This window comes from Lepidochelys olivacea (assembly GCF_965140295.1).
Source record: "Lepidochelys olivacea isolate rLepOli2 genome assembly, chromosome: 20".
Taxonomy (NCBI): domain Eukaryota; kingdom Metazoa; phylum Chordata; order Testudines; family Cheloniidae; genus Lepidochelys; species Lepidochelys olivacea.
Genome location: NC_140430.1, coordinates 15693450 through 15715755, shown reverse-complemented (window position 1 = coordinate 15715755; position 22306 = coordinate 15693450). Strand labels below are relative to the sequence as shown.

At 65.2% G+C, this 22306-nt stretch overlaps 1 protein-coding gene across 3 annotated transcripts in view; it reads left to right on the top strand.

Moving 5' to 3' along the window:
- Positions 1 to 16652, top strand: part of ZNF385A (zinc finger protein 385A) — a 74242-nt gene extending 57590 nt beyond the window's left edge. For all 3 annotated transcript variants that reach the window (XM_084610345.1, XM_084610344.1, XM_084610346.1), the window contains 5 exons: positions 3721 to 3886; positions 8652 to 8972; positions 11582 to 11760; positions 12514 to 12609; positions 13447 to 16652. In XM_084610345.1, the coding sequence (XP_084466471.1) occupies positions 3721 to 3886; positions 8652 to 8972; positions 11582 to 11760; positions 12514 to 12609; positions 13447 to 13671 (987 nt within the window). In that variant the 3' untranslated portion in view covers positions 13672 to 16652. The remainder of the gene's footprint in view (positions 1 to 3720; positions 3887 to 8651; positions 8973 to 11581; positions 11761 to 12513; positions 12610 to 13446) is intronic.
- Positions 16653 to 22306: the final 5654 nt, after the last annotated feature.

Below are 22306 nucleotides of genomic sequence, written 5' to 3'. Positions count from 1 at the left end.
AACATGACCCGAAAACGGGTGACATCTCCCCACGGGCACCAACGCCCCACAGCCAGTCCCATGGCCAGCCCCACGGCCTGCCAGCAGCACCAGGGCACCGGCAGATCTGGGGGGAGCCCAGGGCTGAGATAGCAGGGGCTGCGGGTCGGGATTGAAGGGCACCGGCAGATCTGGGGCGGGAGCCCAGGGCTGAGATAGCAGGGGCTGCGGGTCGGGATTGAGGGGCACCGGCAGAGCTGGGGTGGGGGGCGGAGCCCAGGGCTGCGATAGCAGGGGCTGCAGGTCGGGATTGAGGGGCACCGGCAGTGCCCCAGGGTTCGTCCCTCTCCCAGTAGCAGCCAGGGGCTGTGGACTCGCAGCGCTGTCCTCAGGCCTCGCTGCATGCTGGGGGCGGGGGGGCTGTGCCGGGGGCCCTTGGCCCGTGGCTGGGGATTAGCTGAGCTGTGGTTTGTTGTTGTCTCCCAGCTGTGCCTGCAGCCACATCTCAGGCTGTGACCCCATGTGGAGTGGGGGCGCTGAGTCCTGGGATAAATAAACAAGGCTGAGTGCGGCCGGAAGCAGCCTCTGCCAGGGCGGCTACAGCCGGGTGTTCCCCCGCAGCCCCCCCTCCGGGCAGGGAACAGCCCAGCGCTCCCCCCCAGCCCCCCCTCTGGGCAGGGTAGAGCCCAGCGCTCCCCCCCGCAGCACCCACTCCGGGCACGGTAGAGCCCAGCGCTCCCCCCCGCAGCCCCCCCTCCGGGCAGGGTAGAGCCCAGCGCTCCCCCCGCAGCCCCCGCTCCGGGCAGGGTAGAGCCCAGCGCTCCCCCCCGCAGCCCCCCCTCCGGGCAGGGTAGAGCCCAGCGCTCCCCCCCGCAGCACCCACTCCAGGCAGGGTAGAGCCCAGCGCTCCCCCCCGCAGCACCCACTCCAGGCAGGGTAGAGCCCAGCGCTCCCCCCCAGCCCCCCCTCCGGGCAGGGTAGAGCCCAGCGCTCCCCCCCAGCGCCCCCTCCGGGCAGGGAACAGCCCAGCGCTCCCCCCCAGCGCCCCCTCCGGGCAGGGTAGAGCCCAGCGCTCCCCCCCAGCCCCCCCTCCGGGCAGGGTAGAGCCCAGCGCTCCCCCCCGCAGCCCCCCCTCCGGGCAGGGTAGAGCCCAGCGCTCCCCCCCGCAGCCCCCCCTCCGGGCAGGGTAGAGCCCAGCGCTCCCCCCCGCAGCCCCCCCTCCGGGCAGGGTAGAGCCCAGCGCTCCCCCCCGCAGCCCCCCCTCCGGGCAGGGTAGAGCCCAGCGCTCCCCCCGCAGCCCCCCCTCCGGGCAGGGTAGAGCCCAGCGCTCCCCCCCAGCGCCCCCTCCGGGCAGGGTACAGCCCAGCGTCCCCCCCGCAGCGCCCCCTCCGGGCAGGGTAGAGCCCAGCGTTCCCCCCGCAACCCCCCCTCCGGGCAGGGAACAGCCCAGCTCTGCCCCCCCAGCGCCCCCTCCGGGCAGGGTACAGCCCAGCACTCCCCCCCCCAGCGCCCCCTCCGGGCAGGGTACAGCCCAGCGCTCCCCCCGCAGCGCCCCCTCCGGGCAGGGTAGAGCCCAGCGCTCCCCCCGCAGCCCCCCCTCCGGGCAGGGAACAGCCCAGGGCTCTCCCCGCAGCGCCCCCTCCGGGCAGGGAACAGCCCAGGGCTCTCCCCGCAGCGCCCCCTCCGGGCAGGGAACAGCCCAGGGCTCTCCCCGCAGCGCCCCCTCCGGGCAGGGAACAGCCCAGCGCTCCCCCCTCAGCAACCCCTCCGGGCAGGGTAGAGCCCAGCGCTCCCCCCCAGCGCCCCCTCCGGGCAGGGAACAGCCCAGTGCTGCCCCGCAGAGCCCCCTCCGGGCAGCATTCAGCCCAGCGCTCCCCTCCAGCGCCCCCTCCGAGCAGTGTACAGCCCAGCGCTCCCCCCCCAGTGCCCCCTTCGGGCTGCGTACAGCCCAGCGCTCCTCCTCAGCACCCCACACTCCCAGCTCTCTGTCCCATGCCCAGGACAGTCCCATCTCTGCCCCTGGGTGGCCTCTGCCGGCTCTGGTAGCCAGTGTGGCTGGGGAGGGCCATGTCTCTCCAGCTGGGCAGGGTGGGGTTCAGGGGATCTCCCAGGGCGCCCCGGGAGCAAGCCCCAGAACAACGAGACTCGTTAGAAGCAGAAGAGAATCCAAACTGGGCGTAGCTGCAGCAAGAGCCTCTACCATGTGGGGGTGCTGTGAAGGCAGCACATCCACCCCAGGGCGTTAGCAGCACCCCAGTCATTCCCTCTCCTGGCTCCCACTGCCCTGCTCTAACCAGTGGGCCCCTCACCTTCCCAGAGCAGAGCATGGAACCCAGGAGTCCTGGCTCCCAGCCCCCCTTTCTATCCACTAGATCCCGAGGCTCTGCCCTCTGGCCCAGTTGCTGAGTGCTCCAGGCCCCAGTGGGGAGCTGCATGGGGGCAGGAGCCGCTCTGGCTGCAATGTGCTGGACCCTCCCCTGCCCCAGGCTGTCAGAGCTCCCAGCTGGGATCCTTCATGGCAGGGTCTTGCCAGCAATGACTGGGCGAGGGAATTGTGTACCCCTGCCCCCCAGCCAGCCTTGCTTCCAGTTACTGGGGAGGGACCCTGAGCTGGGGTAGTGGGGGGCTGCAGGTCGGGATTGAGGGGCACCATAGAGCTGGCAGGGGGAGCCCAGGGATGGGAAAGCAGGGGGCTGCAGGTCAGGATTGAGGGGCACCATGGAACTGGCGGGGGAGCCCAGGACTGGGGTAGTGGGGAGCTATGAGTTGTGTGGATTCTCTGGCCCTTTTCCGGGAGCCTTGGGGGGGGCTACTCCCAATGCTCCCCTCTGGCCTGTGGCTCTGGAAGCACCGCCCCGTCTGTGTGTCCTTGGGGGTCTGAGCTCTGACAGTGGGTCCCTGCCCCCCCTCTCCACACTGCCCAGCTGGCGGAGGTGGCAGGCGGGCTGGCGCGTCTGGGTCACACACACTCAGGGCTGGGTGGGGCAGAGCTGTGTGTTCCTGACCCAGGGCCATGCCCCCGCGCCTCCGCAGCCCCGTGCTGTGTTGCCTGCAGGCCAGGGGCTGCTCCCCCACGGTGCTGAGCCAGGCCCTAGGCACTGAGCTGGCTGGAGCTGAGGATGGGGTGTGGCCAGCTGGGGGCGTTTGGGGCCCATTCTGCCCCAAGGGGCCCAAGGGTCTGTGCTGGCTGCAGGGAGGGCTCCCCGGACTCCTCGCCTCCCCCCCCCCCACACACACACGCTCTGGTCCCTGGGGGGATGTGCATGAAGTGAGATGGGGTGTGATAGTGGTACCAGCCCCTGATCTCCATGGAGGGGGGTTGATGGAGGGGGAGAACTTGTCAGCCGTTGTGGGGGTGAGGGGGCCAAGGAACTGGGTGTGTGTGTGTTGTAGGCAGCATTGGGGGGCTGCTGAGGGGAAGGGTAGGTCAGGGAGCTATGGGGGGAAGGTCAGGGGTTGATGTGGGGGGGGCCGAACTGTGGGGGAAGTGTCAGGTCGGGGGTTGGTGTTGGGGGGGCCACACTGTGGGGGAGGGTCGGGGGTTGATGTGGGGGGGGGCATACTCTGGGGGGAGGGTCAGGGGTTTATGTGGGGCCCGCACTGTGGAGGAAGTGTCAGGTTGGGGGTTGATGTGGGGGACTGCCCGGGGAGCTTGGAGGGCAGGGCAAGGGAGGATGGGGGCAGGGTGGGGGCCGTTCTGCCGGGGTTTCCCAGGGCGCCCTGACCCCCCTCTTCCCGCAGAGCCAGGCCGAGGCACACTACAAGGGGAACCGACATGCCCGGCGCGTCAAGGGCATGGAGGCGGCCAAGACGCGGCAGAAGGAGTCGGGGCCCCGCGAGGGCGACAAGCAGGGACCCGTGGGCAGCCCCATGTCCAGCGTCAGTGAGAGCGACTCGGACAAGCCAGGTGATCCCTGCCCCCCGCCCCCCACGGGCCTTTCCCACTTCCCCCCTGGGGCCTCGGCAACCATGTCCCCACCAGCCGGCGGGGAGATGGGAGCTCTGATCACACACTGTGCTCACCCTCCCCTTAGCACCTTCCCCACCCCCTTGGTCTTGTGCTGGGGCCTGAGGGGGTAATGGGGCATCCCTGGGGTTGGGGGGCTGGGGGATCCTGCCCCAGACAGCAGTAGTGCCTCAGGGAGGACCTGTTCTTGGCACAGGGCTGGGGGCAGTCCCAGCAGTGCCCTGCGCGGCAGCCGCCAGCCTGCACTGACGGGTGGGAATGCGGCTGGTTCTGGGATGGGACGTCGGCGGCTCAGTGGTGCCCAGCAACGGTGCCCTGGGAGCAGGGAGCAATTCCATCCCATCCCCAACCCCACATAGGGCAGCCCCGCCCATCCTCCAAGTCCAGCTCTGGGGCAGCTCCCTCTGCAGTGGAAACCCAAGCTGGCTCGTCAGCCGAGCCAGGCGGCTAATTAAATAGCATCAAATTAAAAATTGATTGCAGTTGCAACAGGCGGGTAATGGAGCTGTGTGGTGCCCGGAAGCCGGGTGGCTCTGCGGAAGCCGGGTGGCTCTGCAGAGCCTGGCTCTGCGGTGCTACCGGATAATGAACTCGTGCCCTCCCCCCCACACCCCTGCCCATCCCCACACCACTGCCAAGGCTGAGGTCACGGCTTGCACCTGCAGCTGGCGCCGTGTTCATGGGGGCGGCAGGGAGGGGACAGACCGGATCCAGATCCTGTTCTCCCCTCAGCATCCCATCCTTAGAGCCAACAGCAAACTAGGCTGCAACAGAGGGGCCCGGGGGCATCAGGTTTGGCGGGCACTGGCAGAGCTGGGAGCGGAAAGCCCAGGGCTGCAATGGCAGGGGGCTGGGGGGTACTGGCAGAGCTGGAGGGCAGAAAGGCCAGGCCAGGACTGGGATGGCAGAGGGCTGGGGGGCAGTGGCAGAGCTGGGGGCAGGAAGGCCAGGCCAGGACTGGGATGGCAGGGGGCTGGGGGGCACTGGCAGAGCTGGGGGCAGGAAGCCAAGGGCTGGGATGGCAGGGGACTTGGGGGCACTGGCAAAGCTGCGGGGCAGGAAGGGCAGGGCTGTGGGGCAAGTGCTCTCATGTCTGCCCTGGTTTGGGGCCATCCTGGATGGAGGGGAGGGCACCCCCTGTGGAGTCACTCTCCTCCCTCCTGGCAGCACCCCAGTGTTAGCAGATCTCCCCCCAAACCTCTGCCCACCCCCCATAAACTGGTGTGGGAGCCCAGACAGGGCCCAGCCCCTGCTCCATTCTGCCCTAGCTCCTTGCACAGGGAGGCTGGGGGGAGGAGGGATCACCCCCTGCTGCTAGTGCCCCAGTTGTGGGACCCCAGTGGGCCCATGGGTGCTTCCAGCCGGCTCCAAGCGCCCACCCCATGTGAGTTGGTTACCGGAGCCGTGCTGCCCTGCGTGCCCTGGGTCTGGAAACTTTCCTCATGAGTGGAACTGGGGCGGAGGGGAAGTTTAATGGGGCCCCATGAATTATAGAGCAGAAATCGCACTCTGGGCCTTGTGCTGGGGGGGGCGGGGGGGCAGCTCTGGGCAGGGAGTGTATGGGGTGGCTGGGTGAGGTGGGGAAGGAGGGTGACATGGGCTGGGCCAGCGTGGGAGGAGGCTAGGTATGGGGAGGGTCATACGGGGGGCTGGGCTGAGGGGAAAGGAGACTGGGCCAGCGTGGGAGGAGGCTAGGTGTGTGTGGGGCGGGGGGCTGGGCCAGTGCGGGGGGGAGACTAGGTAGTGGGGGGGGGGCTGGGCTGGGGGGGAAGGAGACTGGGCCAACGCTGGGGGGGGGAGGCTAGCTGTTGGGGGGGCTGTATTTGTGGCAACCTGGGCCCAGGAGAGCCGGGAGAGCCCGTCTGAAGGCGCTGTGGGCTCTGCCATGGCCTGGGCAGGTTCGTTCGCGGAGCCGATCGATGGCATTACCCAGCCGTGCTAAGTGATAGATCCCTCCCTCTGCGGTGTGGGGCAGGCAGGCGGCCAGGCTGAGCAGGGGCAGGGCTGGCACGGGAGCCCACTGCAAAACACTACAGGGGCTGCAAGGAGCAGTGGGGGGCTCAGTAGGGGGCGCTCTCCACTCGCAGGCAGGGCTGACCCCAGCATAGCGCTCGGGGGTGCTGGGCTGCAGGGAGCGGGGAGGAGGGGCTCAGCAGGGGCGCTCTGCCTCAGGCAGGGCTGATCCCAGCATGGCGCTAAGGGGCGCTGGGCTGCGGAAGGCGCCATCCTTGGGATGAGCTGTAGTGTCCTGACTGCTCGGGGCCATAATAGATTCCCTGGCCCTCTTCAGAGTCCCCCGTGTCTTGGCCAGATTCCAGTGTCTCTTCAGCCCGTCTCGTCCGAGCCCCCCGCACTTCCCTGTGGATGCCAGCATCCGTCCTCACTTCCTGGCAGCCTGTTGTGCACTGTTAGCCAGCTGCCATGCCCCACCCCAGAGGTGGCTGCATTTCAGTGCGGGGGAAGCTCTGGGAGGTAAAGCCCTAGAGCGCTGGCAGCCTCTGCTGGACCCTGCTGTACTGGAGGCAGCAGGTCGGCCCCTGGACCCTGGCGGATGCCAGCAGCCCCTGGTGGGGGAGCGAGGAAGGCGGACGTCTGCGCTGCTGCTGGGCCCTGCCCTTGGCACCGGCTCCTGCTCAGCGTCTGTCTGTCTCGCTCAGTCCCAGACCTGATCCGCCGTCGCCATGGCTCTTGACCCCCCCACCCCCACCCCAGCCATGCTGAGCACCGCCCCGTCCCCCTCCCACGGCAGCGCTGCCTGGAGCGGGCTGGGCAGCTCCCAGCCTTTCTGAGTCGCAGGGGGCTAGGAGGGGCTGAACCCCCAAGGAGGCCCTGTTCCCCACAGCCCTGGCACCCAGCATGGGGAACGTGTGTGAGCAGAGGTGGCTGGGCCCAATGTCTGTCCCCTCTCACGGTAAAGGGTTCCCAGGGGTCCCCTCCTCCCGGCACCAAGGGGTCTGTGCCCTCCAGGCCCCTAGGCTGGGGACGTCACCTTCGGCTTTGCTTTGGGGCTGATCTCTGCGCCCGGACAATCGCTGGGCCTGTTGCCACGGGCAGCACAACAGTGGGATGTCTGTGTGCCCCAGTGCCAGCTGGGAAACCTGGGCATTTCTCCAATGCGCCCGGGGGCATGGGCATCGCCATGGAGCAATGCATGCTGGGATTCACTGACACAGCCTGCTGGGAGGAGGGGACCGGCCAGGCCAGGCCCATGGGCTTGGTCCTGGGGTCCCAGCTCCTCGGGGCCGGGTACAGGAACCCTGAGCCAGGCTGGCCCTTGGAGGGAAGTGGGAAAGTGCTTAGAATGGGGGCGGGGGTGGGGTTCTATCCCTGGCTCTGGGAGGGGAATGGGGTCTAGTGGTTAGCGGCAGGGGGGAGCCAAGAGAGCCAGGACTTCTGGGTTTTGTTCCTAGCTCTGCTCCTGCCTGACTTCCCTTCTCCTTGCCTCAGTTTCCTCCTCTGCAGAGCAGAGACGATGCTCCTGACCCACTTCCTAGGGTGCCCCCGAATGCCAGTGAGGGCAGAGGGTTCATCCCCCTCCTCTTGGCATGCCCCCATGCAGGGGTTCCAGTTGGGGGGCAGAGACCCCCATGGATGCAATGGGTCCAGGGCCCTGTGCCCCAGTGGTGGAGCAAGTTCCTCCCACCCCCACCGCTGGCAGCTCTTCCACATGGCTGCCCTGAGCTCATTCCTGGCCACCAGACCTCACAGCTGCTTTGCCAGGGCCCAGGCACGGCCCCGCTGGCCCCTGAGGGCTGTGGAATGGGGAGGGGGAGGACATGGCTGGGGGGACAGGACTAGCAGCTGGGCTGCCCTGGAGCCCCTCTGCACGTACGTGTCTCTTCTCCCTTTTTTCCCTCCAAGCCAAGGTGCCTGGCACAGCGAGGGCACCGGGGGCACAGCGAGGGCACCGGGAGCCCAGGCTCGGACATGTATGGTCCAGCCTGGTGCCCCAAAACCTGTCCTGCACCCAACCCCAGCTGGCCCCTCATGGGCAGTCTCTGGGGGAGGGCCCTGGGCTCCTGTCGGGCCCCATGGGAGCTGCTCCCCCATGGTGCTCACGCAGAGTTCAGCCCATGCCCCTGGCTCAGTTGGCATGACCTGGTGGCCCAGCCGGGCTGGTTTGGGTAGAGGAGGTGATGCCCCTCAGGCCCAACCCGCAGCCCCCAGCCTGGGGCTCCACCACACGCAGCTGTGCCGAGGCCCCTGAATCCCAGCCCCAGTGCCCCTCTACAGGCCGCCCCTTTGCCAGCCCGTCTCCTGCCAGCCTCTGCTCCTCCCCGCGCTGCCCCGGGGGATGAGCAGCAAGTGCTAACGGTGCCACTGGCTCACCCACACTGCAACAGCGGGGCATGCGCTGCTCCGGACCCAGGATTGTGTCCTCCACAGGCACCGTGGGGGGCAGCCTCCCTCTGCTAGCTGGCTGGGCTCCCCCTGGCTGGCCAGCTGGTGGCTCCACTGCACCTGGGGGGCAGGGGGCCTGTGGGGTGTTCAGGGATTGGCAGGATGCAGGGGGCAGAGGTTGCAGCCAGTCCTCTCCCTGCCGCACAGCTGCTGAGCCTGCCCTGGTCCCCATCTCGCATCCAGGCATCCCAGCGGGCTGACCCCTTCTACCGTGGGGCACAGACCCCGAGGATCCAGCTGTGCCTACAGTCCTGCCTGGCTCCCCACCCCACACGAGCTCTGAACTTTCTCTCCTCTCCTGCAGCCGAGCCGCAGAACGGGCTGGGGGTGACAGTACCCTCAGCGCCCACCTCGCCCTTCAAGCCCCCCTACCTGGCGTCACCGGTCCCGGCCATGCCGCCCTACCAGGCCTCCTTTGCCGAAGCGAGCCAGGAGCCCAGGGGCCCGCTGGCCAAGGGGGGTGTGGCATCAGCGCCCGCCGACACCTCTGTGCCCAGCAGCAACGGCAGCGTGGGGCCAGGGGCGGCCTCCAAGTCAGACGAGGAGAAGGCCAAGAAGCTGCTGTACTGTGCCCTCTGCAAGGTGGCCGTGAACTCCCTGTCGCAGCTGGAGGCTCACAACAAAGGTACAGGGCTGGGGGGCGGGGGCTCCACCCTGGGCTGTGCCAGCAGGGGCCATGTGGCGCCTCGTCCTGCGGGGGCTGCTCTGCCGGGTGCTGCCAGGCCCAACAATGCTGCCGTGTTTCTAGAGACTAAAATAACCGTGGCCTTGCCCCAGGGCTGGGCCCCGCACGGTGCTGCGCCCCGCACGGTGCTGCGCAGCAAAGTTCAGGTCCTTTCTGAAACAGCTCCAAGGTTCCACAAGCAGGGATGTGAGCAGGGTGGTGCAGGGCAGCACCGGGCCAGCAGGGAAACCTGGGCATTTCCCAGACCAGGAGCAGCCCCGGGGCACATGCCCTAGGGCAGAACTCTATGTAATTATGTGGCTCCCTACACAGCTCTGCTGGTGCCCGAATTGCAACCCGCAGCCCCCTGCTAGCCCAGCCCTGGGCTCCACCCCCCCCAGCTCTGCCAATGCCCCCCCCATCCCAACCCATAGCCCCCTGCAAGCCCAGCCCTGGGCTCCCCTCAGCTCTGCCAGTGCCCCCAATTCCGACCCGCAGCCCCTGCTAGCCCAGCCCTGGGCTCCATCCCCCAGCTTTGCCAGTGCCCCCAATCCAAACCTGCAACCCCTGCTAGCCCTACCCTGGGCTCCCCTCAGCTCTGCCAGTGCCCCCAATCCCGACCCGCAGCCCCTGCTAGCCCAGCCCTGGGCTCCATCCCCCAGCTTTGCCAGTGCCCCCCCCCATCCCAACCCATAGCCCCCTGCAAGCCCAGCCCTGGGCTCCCCTCAGCTCTGCCAGTGCCCCCAATCCCAACCCGCAGCCCCTGCTAGCCCAGCCCTGGGCTCCACCCCCCCCAGCTCTGCCAATGCCCCCCCCAATCCCAACCCATAGCCCCCTGCAAACCCAGCCCTGGGCTCCCCTCAGCTCTGCCAGTGCCCCCAATCCCGACCCGCAGCCCCTGCTAGCCCAGCCCTGGGCTCCATCCCCCAGCTTTGCCAGTGCCCCCAATCCAAACCTGCAACCCCTGCTAGCCCTACCCTGGGCTCCCCTCAGCTCTGCCAGTGCCCCCAATCCTGACCCGCAACCCCTGCTAGCCCAGCCCTGGGCTCCCCCCAATCCCCAGCTCTGCCAATGCCCCTCAATTCCAACCCCCCCAGCATTCTCCCTGAGTCCTGCAACCCCAGCCCTTCTTTACCAGTTTGGAATTTCCCAGCATGCCCAGCTGCTGGAGCCTCTAATTTGCAGAAGCAGCTGGGGCTGGGCCTCCAGAGCCTGGCAGAGAGACGGGCCTGGGCCCTGGCCTGAGCTCCCGAAGCCCAGGGGACCCGCATTTCCTGCCCCGCGCCAGCTCCCAGCCCTGGAAAAACAGAGCAAGGGCCACAGTGAGCCCAGCCGGCCCCGCCTTGCCCAGCTGTAACGTGCTTCCCGTCCAGCCACCCCCCCCAGCTCCTCCGGCCACCCCTCCCAAGCTCATCCAGCCCCCCCGCTTGCTTAGCCCCATCCAGCCACACCCCGCTCATACAGCCCCCCTGGCTTGTCTAGCCCCCACCACCCCCAGCTCTTCCAGCCACACCCTGCTCATCCAGCTACGCCCTGGCTCGTCTAGCCCCCCCAGCTCGTCCAGCCCCCCCCCCAGCTCATCCAGCCACACCCTGCTCATCCAGCTATGCCCCAACTCGTCTAGCCCCCCCCCCCCCCAGCTCATCCAGCCGCACACCGCTCGTCCAGCCCCCCGGCTCTTCTAGCCCACACCGCCCTCAGCTCTTCCAGCCACACCCTGCTCATACAGCTACCCCCCAGCTCATCTAGCCCCCCCAGCTCATCCAGCCACACCCTGCTCATCCAGCCACCTCCCAGTTGTGCAGCTAGCCCCCCACATCAGCTCATCCAGCCGCCCCCTCACAGCCGTACCCCGCCCCCATCTATCCTGCGGGCACACCAACTAGTAAGGGTCTCTGTGGGTTGAGATTGAGCGACATTGACTGAGCTGTGTGGGGGAGGCCAGGGCTACAGTAGCAGGGGGCTGCGGGTCGGGATTGGGGGGCTTTGGCACAACTGTGTGTGTGGGGAGCCAGGGCTGGGACAGCAGAGTGGGGTGAGCTGTGGATTGGGGCAAGTGAGCTGGGCAGGGGACATTTGTGACCAGCTTCCCGCCCCTCAGAGAGTGCCCAGGGAATTCCCCACGTGCCCCCTGCCTGTAGCCCGGTCTGTACTGGGCGTGCGAGGGGCGGCAGCCAGGCTCCTGAGCAGGGACTTTCTGTGGGGAGCATCCGTGCTACGCCAAGCAGCCCTAGCCCCAGGGACTTGCCCCGGCCTGGGCCACTGGCTGTGTCTGAGCTGAGCACGGGGCCAAGACGGGGCGGGGGGAGGGGGCTTCTGCCCTCTGATTGGTCCAGCAAAGAGCCAGCAAACTCAGCCCATCCAAAGTGAAACTAATCAAGGCTCCAGCCTCTCCAGCAGGGGGCGCTGTGGAGAGCAGGACGGGAGCACTGGCTGTACAAGGAGCTTCCTGCTCCTCCAGCCCCAGCCATTCCCAGCAGAGGGCGCTGTGGGGAGTGGGGTGGGAGCACTGGTCATAGGGCCGGGTTGCTCCCACCACTGTCCCCCTTACTCCCCTCCCCGCCCCCCAGGTACCAAGCACAAAACCATCCTGGAGGCACGCAGCGGACTGGGGCCTATCAAGGCATACCCACGGCTGGGCCCCACGGCCAGCGGGGAGCCAGGCAGCCAGGACCCCAATGCTCAGGAGCGCACCTTCCACTGTGAGATCTGCAACGTCAAGGTCAACTCGGAGATCCAGCTCAAACAGGTGGGGCACTGCTGGGGACCCCCATATCCTCCCAGCCTCCCCATCCCACCATCACTCCTCCCCCTTAGCCCCTACCCCCAGGGCATGTGGGGTGGTGGCAGACCGGTCTCCCATGTCTGGGCAGGGAGCAGGGTCTAGTGGTTGGAGCAGGGGGCTGAGGCCAGGACTCCTGGTTTCCATGCCCAGCTCTGGGAGGGGAGGAGGGTCTAGTGGTTGGAGCAGGGGCTGGGGCCAGGACTCCTGGGTTCCATGTCCAACTCTGGGAGGGGAGCAGGGTCTAGTGGTTGGAGCAGGGGGCTGAGGCCAGGGCTCCTGGGTTCCATGCCCAGCTCTGGGAGGGTAGCAGGGTCTAGTGGTTGGAGCAGGGGGCTGGGGCCAGGACTCCTGGTTTCCATGCCCAGCTCTGGGAGGGGAACAGGGTCTCGTGGTTGGAGCAGGGGACTGAGGCCAGGACTCCTGGGTTCCATGCCCAGCTCTGGGAGGGGAGCAGGGTCTAGTGGTTGGAGCAGGGGGCTGGGGCCAGGACTCCTGGTTTCCATGCCCAGCTCTGGGAGGGAGCAGGGTCTAGTGGTTGGAGCAGGGGGCTGGGGCCAGGACTCCTGGTTTCCATGCCCAGCTCTGGGAGGGGAGCAGGGTCTAGTGGTTGGAGCAGGGGACTGAGGCCAGGACTCCTGGGTTCCATGCCCAGCTCTGGGAGGGGAGCAGGGTCTAGCAGCTCAAGGCAGGGCTCTGACTCTCTCCTCCCCCACACAGCACATTTCCAGCCGGAGACACCGGGATGGGGTAGCCGGGAAGCCCAACCCCCTGCTGAGCCGGCACAAGAAGCAGCGCAGCTCAGCCGAGCTGGGGGTGAGCGGAGAGGCGGGGGGGAGTGGGGGGGGGTGAGCTGAGAGGCGGGGGGGAGTGGGGGAGGTGAGCTGAGAGGCGGGGGTTGGGGAAAGTGGGTGAGGTGAGCTGAGAGGCAGGGGTGGGGTGAGCTGAGAGGTGGGGGTGCGGGAGAGCGGAGAGGCGGGGTGGGGGTGAGCTGAGAGGCAGAGGACAGTGGTGGAGTGAGCTGAGAGGTGGGGGTGGGGGAGAGCGGAGAGGCGGGGGATGGGAGTGGGGGTGAGCTGAAAGGCAGAGGGCAGTGGGGGTGAGCTGAGAGGTGGGGGTGGGGGAGAGCTGAGAGGCTGGGGGGTGGGAGTGGGGGTGAGCTGAGAGGCTGGGGGGTGCTCCCTTCACCTTGCTGGGCCCAACCGCATAGATAATTGGGGCTGGTCACGAGGGGGGCTGGAGCTTCCTAGGAGTGCAGGGGCCGAGGGGGCAGGAGCACTGCAGCAAGGGCGGGTAGTTAGAGGTAGAGATTCCATGGACAGATGGATGGACGGATGGACGGACGGGTATTCTGCAAGCCACGGACACGGATGGGTGCCATAGACGGATGGATGCAGTGGGCAGGCAGCTGGAGGGTGGCTGACAAATATGGCCCCCTGTACGCCCTGGCCTGTCCTGGCCGGCTCCCATGGGTGGGCACCCCACTGCTCTGTCTGTGGGCACTCCCCAGCCCGGTGTTGTGTTTGTGGGTGCCCCTCCTCCCCATGCCTGGCACTCTCTGTGGGTGCCCCCTCAGCCCAGCACTCTCTGTGCCCCCCCACACCCGGCGCTCTCTGTGGGTGCCCCCTGAGCCCGCCTCTCTCTCTCTTGCAGGGCCCCCTGGCCTTCCCCAAGGACCTGCCGAAGTCGCTGGCGGCCGGACTCCTGCCCAGCCCCTTAGCCATGGCGGCCGCGATGGCAGCCGCGGCCTCTGCCCCCCTGACTCTGCGTCCAACGCCCCCACTCCTGCAAGGGCCCCCCCTGACGCACCCGCTGCTGCGTCCGGCCCCGGGGCCCATCAGAACTGCTCACGGGCCCATCCTCTTCTCACCGTACTGATGCCCACCGCCGTGCCCCTCGATGCCCACCTCCGCTGGACCCGCCTGGTGCTCGCCCAAGCTACCGGGGCTGGGCAGGGGCTGGGCGGGGCTTGGGGCCTTTCGTTTGTGGCTTTTTAACTGGAATTCGGATCCTTTTTCCCCAGAAGAAAAGGGACAAGCCCATCCCCCGCCTGCCCCCCCAGCTCCATCCCCCCAGACCCAGCCAACTCTGCACAAGTGCTGGGCCCCCCGGGGAAGTGGCCGAGGGGACCCCCACAGCCCCCTTCATTGCTCTTTTCTCCCTAGTACCAAGGGTGGAGGGGGATCTGAATCTTGGGAGAAGGACGGGGGAAGGGAGAAGCCCCCCCCGTCAGACTCCATGGAGTGTCAGGTTGGGGGGTGACCCCAGATTGGGGGGAAGGTCCCCCTGTACCTCAGGGAACTGATCGCAAGCAATCTCTTTTGTATCTCTCTGTGGAGAGGCACCCCCGTCCCTCCCAGAGCTGGGGGGCTCCCTACAGCCCCCAAGCAGGATCCACGCAGGGGCAGGGAGCCCCCCAGACACACAAGCCATGTCAACTTGCACTGAGAGGCGCGAAGCTGGGAGCCCAGGGATGCCCGTCCACCCCGGGCTCGCGGCCCATCCGGCCCGCCAGGAGAACGGACACCATTGCAATAACGTTGGGGCCTGGGCCACCCCATGTACATAGCGCCCCCCCCCCCCGTGCTTCCTCCCACTGCCCACCACGGCCCCCGGCCAGCAGCCTGCGGCCCACACTGTGCCCCCACACCCGCCCCTCTGCCCTTCGGAGCAGGAGCATTGTGTCTAGAGGTAGCGCCCTCCCCCCCAGAGCCACTGGCTGGGCCTGGCCTGAGCCCCCTGCCTTGGGGCCAGGAGTGGGCGACGTGAGCGCAGCCTTTGAGGGGAAGCCCCGAGCTTGGATGATTTTATCAGCTGTGCTGAGAATGAGGGGGGTCTTCCAGCTGGCAGGGTGGGGGGCTGGGGCTGGCCGCCCTGTGGGGTAGGACTAGATGGGGGTCCCCCCAAGCAGCACGCTGTGGGGCACCTGCTCGGATGCTGCAGGGGCAGAGCCCCGGCTGGACCCTGGGGGTCTGATCCAAGTGAAGCAGGGGAACCCAGCCTGGGTGGCTTGGGTACCCGGCTGTCGCCTCCCTGGGGCTGCAGCCCACGCTAGGCCTTGGCCATGCCCCCTGCCCCATGGCCTGAGGGGCTCAGCCCAGGCAATGGGCACAAGCTGAATCACCCTTTGCCCTGCCGTGGGGCCCCTGCTACCCCAACAGGGAGGGGGGTGGGGGGTCCCTGTGCCAGGGAGCAAGTGGTACCCCAAGTTCCAGCCAGGACACCTCCCCTCCCACCGCCCATGTTAGGGGATCTGCTGGCCAGACCCTAGCTCAAATACATGGGATGGAGAGGCTGGGGTTAGAGTGTGCAGGGGATAGGGGGTGCCCCTTGAGGGCCAGGGGAAGGGATGGGGTGCCCATCAGGTGCCAGGGGAAAGGATAGGGTGCAGACGGGCCACAGGAGGAGATGGGGGCACATCGGGGGGACAGGGGCACATCAGGGAAAGGGATGTGTGGGGTGCCCCTCGTGGGGGCAGGGTGTAGGGATGGGATGGGAGGTGCCCATCGGGGGGCAGGGGAAGGGATAGAGTGCCCAGGAGAGAGGTGCGGGGTGCCCAGGGGAGCTCCAAGTGCTGCTGGAAAACTGCTGCCCCAGACGCAGACTTGCACAGGGCTGTTGTGATGCCGTTACCATGGCGGCCGCCCCCCAGCATGTCCCCACCCCCACCCACGGGGCCACCGGAAGCCATTCAGAGGGGGGCTGTGAGCCAGCAGCCTGACCAGGGCGGGAGCCTTAGCCAGAGAGGCCAGGTCATTTCCGGGAGATTAACCAGCCCTCCTCCCCTCCCCCACTAGGCCCCCCAGCCATTAAATCCCAGACACTCCTTAAATGCCCAGGGCTGGCAGTGCCAGGTGTGTGGGGGGTAATACCAAAACAGCCCCTCATCCTTATCCCCGGCCTGGTCCCCATGGTTGCCCCTTTGGTGCCTGGTGGTCCCCCAGCAAAGGGCTTGTGTGACAGGCTAGCACCCCCCGCTGGGTGACAGTCACTGCCCCCAAAGCCGTGGCTGCCGGAGGAGAATTGCCCTCCGCCCCCAGCAGTGCAGGGCCCATGACACCTCGGCAGGCCTCTGATTGTCTGGAGAGATTCAGCTTCCATGGCCCCCTTGACCCTGTGGGACGCTGGTCTCAGCTGACGCAGGGGACGCTGATCTGAGCTGTGGGGCCAGGGACGTCCGCTCCAGGCCCAGGATGGGGGCTCGAACCAGCTTCCACCACCAAGGGGTTGGCTGGGGTCTGATCTTGCCCTTGGGCCACGCGCTGCATGGTCAGGGTCCTGCCCCTCTATCTCCTTAGCTGTGGGGCAGGCACTTGATGGGGCTGACTGCTGCCTGCACGCCCCCCCGCTCCAGCCCACGGTTTGTGCGGGGGAGGAATGCCTCAGAGCTCAGCACCCCGGGACAATTGGGGGCAGGGAGCTGGGGTTAGGCTCCAGGCCAGACACCTGCTCCTGCCCAGGGCTCCTGAGTCCCCCACGCTGCCTGTACCCCTGCCCCCACCGGCTTAGAGCTCAGCATCAGAGGCCCCCGAGCTCACACCTGCGGTTCCCAACCCCTCCAGCAAAACTGTGATAAAGCAAAAGCAATAGACAAGGGGGGGGGCCCTAGGCCTGATGAGCGCCTCTGCTGGGGTGGGGTCCAGGGCACATGCTCCCTGCATTACCTCAGCCAAGCACTGTCCTCCGCGGGGCACTCGGGTGAGATCCTGCACGCCCCCCACCACCCTCCCAGGCTTTGCCTCCACCCCGAATGTCTCTCTGTCCGTCCTGTGCTGGATTCTCGCCGTGACACTGATGTGTTTCCGCTCGAGCCCCCTGCACCCTGACAACAATAAAGTTCAAGGTTTGACTCCACAATACCCAGGTTAGCTGTGTGTGTCTGTCACTGCTCTGGCCCCTGTGCCCTATAGCGCACCCCCCCCCGGCACTCCACCCCACCCCCACTCAGCTCCCTGGGACTCTACAGGCTAGCTCAGTGGTTTGAGCATTGGCCTGCTAAACCCAGGGTTGTGAGTTCAATCCTTGAGGGGGCCATTTAGGGATCTGGGGTAAAAATTGGGGATTGGTCCTGCTTTGAGTAGTCGGTTGGACTAGATGATCTCCCGAGGTCCCTTCCAACCCTGATATTCTATGGTCAAGGCTGCACCCACCCAGGGCTAGAACCCAGGAGCCCCCAGCCCCAGTACAGGAGGTGAAGGAGTAACCCACGCACTGGGAGCCACAAGACAAATTTGGCCCAGGCCCCATGGTCCCCAGCGAGGAGCCTGCACTGCACCTGGCTGGGCCAGGACGCTGGGGTCCTGTCTGGGCCTTGAGCCCGGTTCAGCTCTTGCTGGCTCTGTGGGGCAATGCCCGATTCCCCCGAGGCAAGGAGCAGAGGAGCTGGCCTGTAGCATCCCCACAAGCACAGCAGCCCCAGGCAGTAAAGTGGGAGCTTTAATCTTGCTTAAGGGAGCATGGAGCAGGCCTGAGACTGGGCCAAGGATAAGTGGCAGAGCTGGGGCCAGTCCCCAGGAATCCTGGCTCCCAGCCCCTCTCCCTCCAACCACCCACTTGCTTTTACCCCCTAGGCTCCACATCCCTCCCAGAGCTGGGGCTAGAACCCAGGAGTCCTGACTCCCAGCCTCCCCTGCTCTAACCACTAGCCCCCACTCCCCTCCCACAAGCAGGGTTGTGAGTGGCTGGTGCCCTGGTCTGAATGGTGCTTGCTGGTAGGTTCTGGGCTCTGCCTTGTGTACACAGATCCCTGCCCATGGCATGGCCGGTCCCTGCATCCATTGAGCACCAGACATGCGGGCACATTGCGCCCGTTCTAAGCTCCAAGGCCAGACCCTGCCTGTGGGGGAAGGAATGTGACTCCAGGCCTGGCAGGATCACCTGGCCCTAGAGGGTGCTGAGGCCACAGTGGGTTGTGCCTAGGGGCAGGGGTGCAGCTGGGCAGGTGCCTAGGGCATTTGGTCACAACCCCCCAGAGAGGCTGCAGAGAGACACTGGCCCCTGGCACCCTCCTAGCTCCACTGGCTGGTTGGGGAGCAGGGGGGCAGCAATGCCCCCCCTCTGGGAGGCACACAGTGGGGCCCAGGAGATACAAGCCGGAGGCCCAGCTGGAGAGCCTGGCAGTGTCCTGTTGGGGCTCCTCTGTGATGGGGTGGGCATGACCCTGGCACTCAGGGGACAGACGACGCTCAGCAGCCCAGGATGGCAGCAGAGCCCTGGGGGGTGGAGGCTGGGACTGACTCTGAGACCCTCCCCCCCAAGGAGCCTAGCTGGCAGGGAGTGAGACCAGGAAGACAGGGCAGGGATTGATCCCACCAGGCTGCCGCCAGAGTAACCAGATGCCCCACACTGGAGGTCTCTTGGGAAGTGCCCACCTCCCCATGCCCCCTTCCCTCCCACTTATGCCCCAGTCGGGTGCTGGCCCCTTTGCCCTGATTCTAAGGGCCACGCAAAGACATGGGCACCTGGTGGCTTCTGCCCTAAAAGCCGGGCCCTGCATTCATGCCCCCTCCAGCAGGTGGCGCTGCTGCCCTATACAACATTGACAGCAGTGCCTGGGGCGGCACTAATACCCCAAGGCGCAGGGGCAGTGTCGCCCCAGTGAGCGCACTAGGGAGGAAGGAGCCTGGAAGAGTGGTTAGAGCAGGGGGCGGAGACCGGACTCCTGGGTTCTTCCCCAGTGCTTAGGGCCGGAAGTGGAGTTTACTGGGTTAGAGTGTGGCGGAAGTGGGGGGAGGGCTGTGAGCTCGGACTCCTGAGCTCTGCAATGATGGCCCCAGAGCAGGGACGGGACCCTGGGGAACCGCCCTCCCACACAGGCCAAGAACCAGGTGGCACCAGCACCTGCAGGGAAAAGAGAGCCCCCTCCCCCCAGCTCTCAGGGCTTGTGAGACTCCTCGCCCCACCCAGGTCAGAACCAGAACTGTCCCCCCCCCCGGCTGTCACAGTGTTCCAGACAATGCCCCCAACCCCTTCCCCCACAGTACATACAGACGTCCCCTGCCCCTCCCCACCTTCATAGCCAGGCCCCTCCAGGGCTCCCCCTCCAACCACGGTCCTGGGGGATGGGCCCAGGGGCTGAGTCGTCCCCCGTCCCCCCCCCCGCCCAGTCATGGGAGAACAGGTCTGAGTGGGGGCAGCTCCCCAGCCCAGCCCCGGAGGGAGTGAAGGGGCCTGGGCACATGTGCCACAGCCTGGACCCAGCAATGGGCCATGAGTGCCACCTGGTGACACTGGGCTGCCCTGGGGCCTGCGGGCACAACAGCCCCAGTCTTCCCTCATGCCCTGTCCTGCCCTGCCGGGACCCACCCGGGGGTCCCACCCCCGGCTCAGCCAGGCCTTGGCCTCTTGGTAGTGGGTGATTAGTGCCAGGAGGGGCCCCTGTCTCATCAGGAGCTAGGCTGAGGCCCTCGCACTCGACTCACGCCAAGCGGGCATCAGGTGGGAGCAGCTGTTTTTGGTCCTGCCTGTGGGGAGAGGCCTGGCCTGCTCCTGCCCCCCACCCAACTCCAGTTTCTGAGCCCACAAACCCAGCATCAGCATCTCCCCAGCCCCTGCCCCCTGTGATCAAAGCCCCTCATCTCCAGCCAGCTGTGTGGGTCTCTCAGGGCATATGGAGCCCATACGCCCTTCCCTGTGTCTCCAAGCCACAGTGGGGCCATGTGCCAGCCCCTCTCCCCCACCCCTTTCCCCCACCCATGGCTGGGTCAGGGCCTGTCAGCCAGCCTGCCCCTGCTCATTTGCTTCGTAAATTGTGTGTACTGGCACCTGGTGGAGACACCGGATCTATAGGCCCCATCAATCACTCATTTCAGCTGCATGCCCAGGCAGCCTGCCCACCCTGGGACTGGAGGAGCACTTCCATGCCAGGGCCAGCATTCACACAGATGAATTACATCCCACTAGCTGGGGGGAGGAGTAGGGGTTAGTGGTTTGAACAGGGGAGCTAGGAAGCAGGACACCCGGGTTCTATTCTGCGTTCTGGGAAGTGAGTGGGTCTAATGGTTAGAGAAGCGGGGGCCTGGAAGCCAGGATTTCTGGGTTCTCATCTCAGCTGTATGGCCATCCCCTCTCGGTGCTTCAGTTTCCCGATTGGTACAATGGAGCTAATGATGCTTATTTACCCACCTCCCAGGCCTGGTTCTGTTCTAGCCTCCCTGGCTCTGATGTCCGTCTGGAATGCCTCCATGGAGCCCTGGCCCCTCTGAGGCAGACTCAGGTCCTGCCTTTCCAACCCCTCGACCCTTCGATTAACCCTTGTGGGTTCGATTTGTGCCAATGCAAAGGAACAAAAAGCCACAAGCATCTCACGGGGCGGGAGGAGCAGAGCTGGCATTCAGCCTGGCTGGAGAGGACCCACAGTCCCCGAGGTGTTGCACAGCCGGTTTCAGAGATCACGTGCTCAAATGCAGCAGAACAGGCATCCCTCTTGCCAAGCGAGGCCCCAGCAATGCTCTCCAATTAGAGGGATCCCAGAAGCTGCCCCCACCCCAGAAGCAGCCGCTTTCCAGCAGAAGTCCCGTGAACATACAGTTTGCGACACTCTTGGGGGGGTCATTCCCCAATCCAAGGTCACTGAGGAGTAGATGTTCCTGCCCCTGGTGTCTTCAGCTCAAGACTGCACAGCTCTTTCTAAAGAACACACTCTAGCTCGACCATCAGATCAGGGCTGGAAGCAGGAATCGCTGGGGGAAGGTCCCTGCCCTGGGTGTCCCAGCTGTCTTCTTCCTGACACCACCACCCAGATCTGGTCACTTCGGTTGTGGCAATCAGGCCAGTCTGCGTGAAGGCTGGCTCCCAGAGCCTGGGCTGGCTGCATTTCCTGGGTCGAACTCTGTGGCACAGGGCAGGGCCTAGGCTCGGCTGCATTACGAGGGGCTCTGCCATGGCACTATGACATAAGACAGTGACCATGAGATGGTCGAGTTCAGGATCCTGATACAAGGAAGGAGAGCAGCAGAATATGGACCCTGGACTTCAGAAAAGCAGACTTTGACTCACTCAGGGAACTGATGGGCAGGATCCCCTGGGAGAATAACATGAGGGGGAAAGGATTCCAGGAGAGCTGGCTGTATTTTAAAGAATCCTTATTGAGGTTGCAGGAACAAACCATCCTGATGTGTAGAAAGCATAATAAATATGGCAGGTGACCAGCTTGGCTTAACAGTGAAATCCTTGCTGATCTTAAACCATAAAAGCAGCTTACAAGAAGTGGAAGATTGGACAAATGACCAGGGAGGAGTATAAAAGTATTGCTCGGGGATGCCGGACTGATATCAGAAAGGCCAAATCACCCTTGGAGTTGCAGCTTGCAAGGGATGTTAAGAGTAACAAGAAGGGTTTCTACAGGTATGTTAGCAACAAGAAGAAGGTCAAGGAAAGTGTGGGCCCTTTACTGAATGAGGGAGGCAACCTAGTGGCAGAGGATGTGGAAAAAGCTAATGTACTCAATGCTTTTTTTGCCTCTGTCTTCACGAACAAGGTCAGCTCCCAGACTACTGCACTGGGCAGCACAGCATGGGGAGGAGGTGACCAGCCCCCTGTGGAGAAAGAAGTGCTTCGGGACTATTAGAAAAGCTGGATGAGCACAAGTCCATGGGGCCGGATGCACTGCATCCGAGAGTGCTAAAGGAGTTGGTGGATGTGATTGCAGAGCCATTGGCCATTATCTTTGAAAACTCATGGCGATCAGGGGAAGTCCCGGACGACTGGAAAAAGGCTAATGTAGTGCCCATCTTTAAAAAAGGGAAGAAGGAGGATCCGGGGAACTACAGGCCAGTCAGCCTCACCTCAGTCCCTGGAAAAATCATGGAGCAGGTCCTCAAGGAATCAATTCTGAAGCACTTAGAGGAGAGGAAAGTGATCAGGAACAGTCAGCATGGATTCACCAAGGGCAAGTCATGCCTGACTAACCTAATTGCCTTCTATGACAAGATAACTAGTTCTGTGGATGAGGGGAAAGCAGTGGACGTATTATTTCTGGATTTTAGCAAAGCTTTTGACACGGTCTCCCACAGTATTCTTGCCAGCAAGTTAAAGAAGTATGGGCTGGATGAATGCACTATAAGGTGGGTAGAAAGTTGGCTAGATTGTCAGGCTCAACGGGTAGTGATCAATGGCTCCATGTCTAGTTGGCAGCTGGTATCAGGCAGAGTGCCCCAAGGGTTGGTCCTGGGGCCGGTTTTGTTCAGTATCTTCATTAATGATCTGGAGGATGGTGTGGATTGCACCCTCAGCAAGTTTGCAGATGACACTAAACTGGGAGGAGAGGTAGATACACTGGAGGGTAGGGATGGGATACAGAGGGACCTAGACAAGTTGGAGGATTGGGCCAAAAGAAATGTGATGAGGTTCAACAAGGACAAGTGCAGAGTCCTGCACTTAGGATGGAAGAATCCAATGCACTGCTACAGACTAGGGACCGAATGGCTCGGCAGCAGTTCTTCAGAAAAGGACCTAGGGGTTACAGTGGACAAGAAGCTGGATATGAGTCAACAGTGTACCCTTGTTGCCAAGA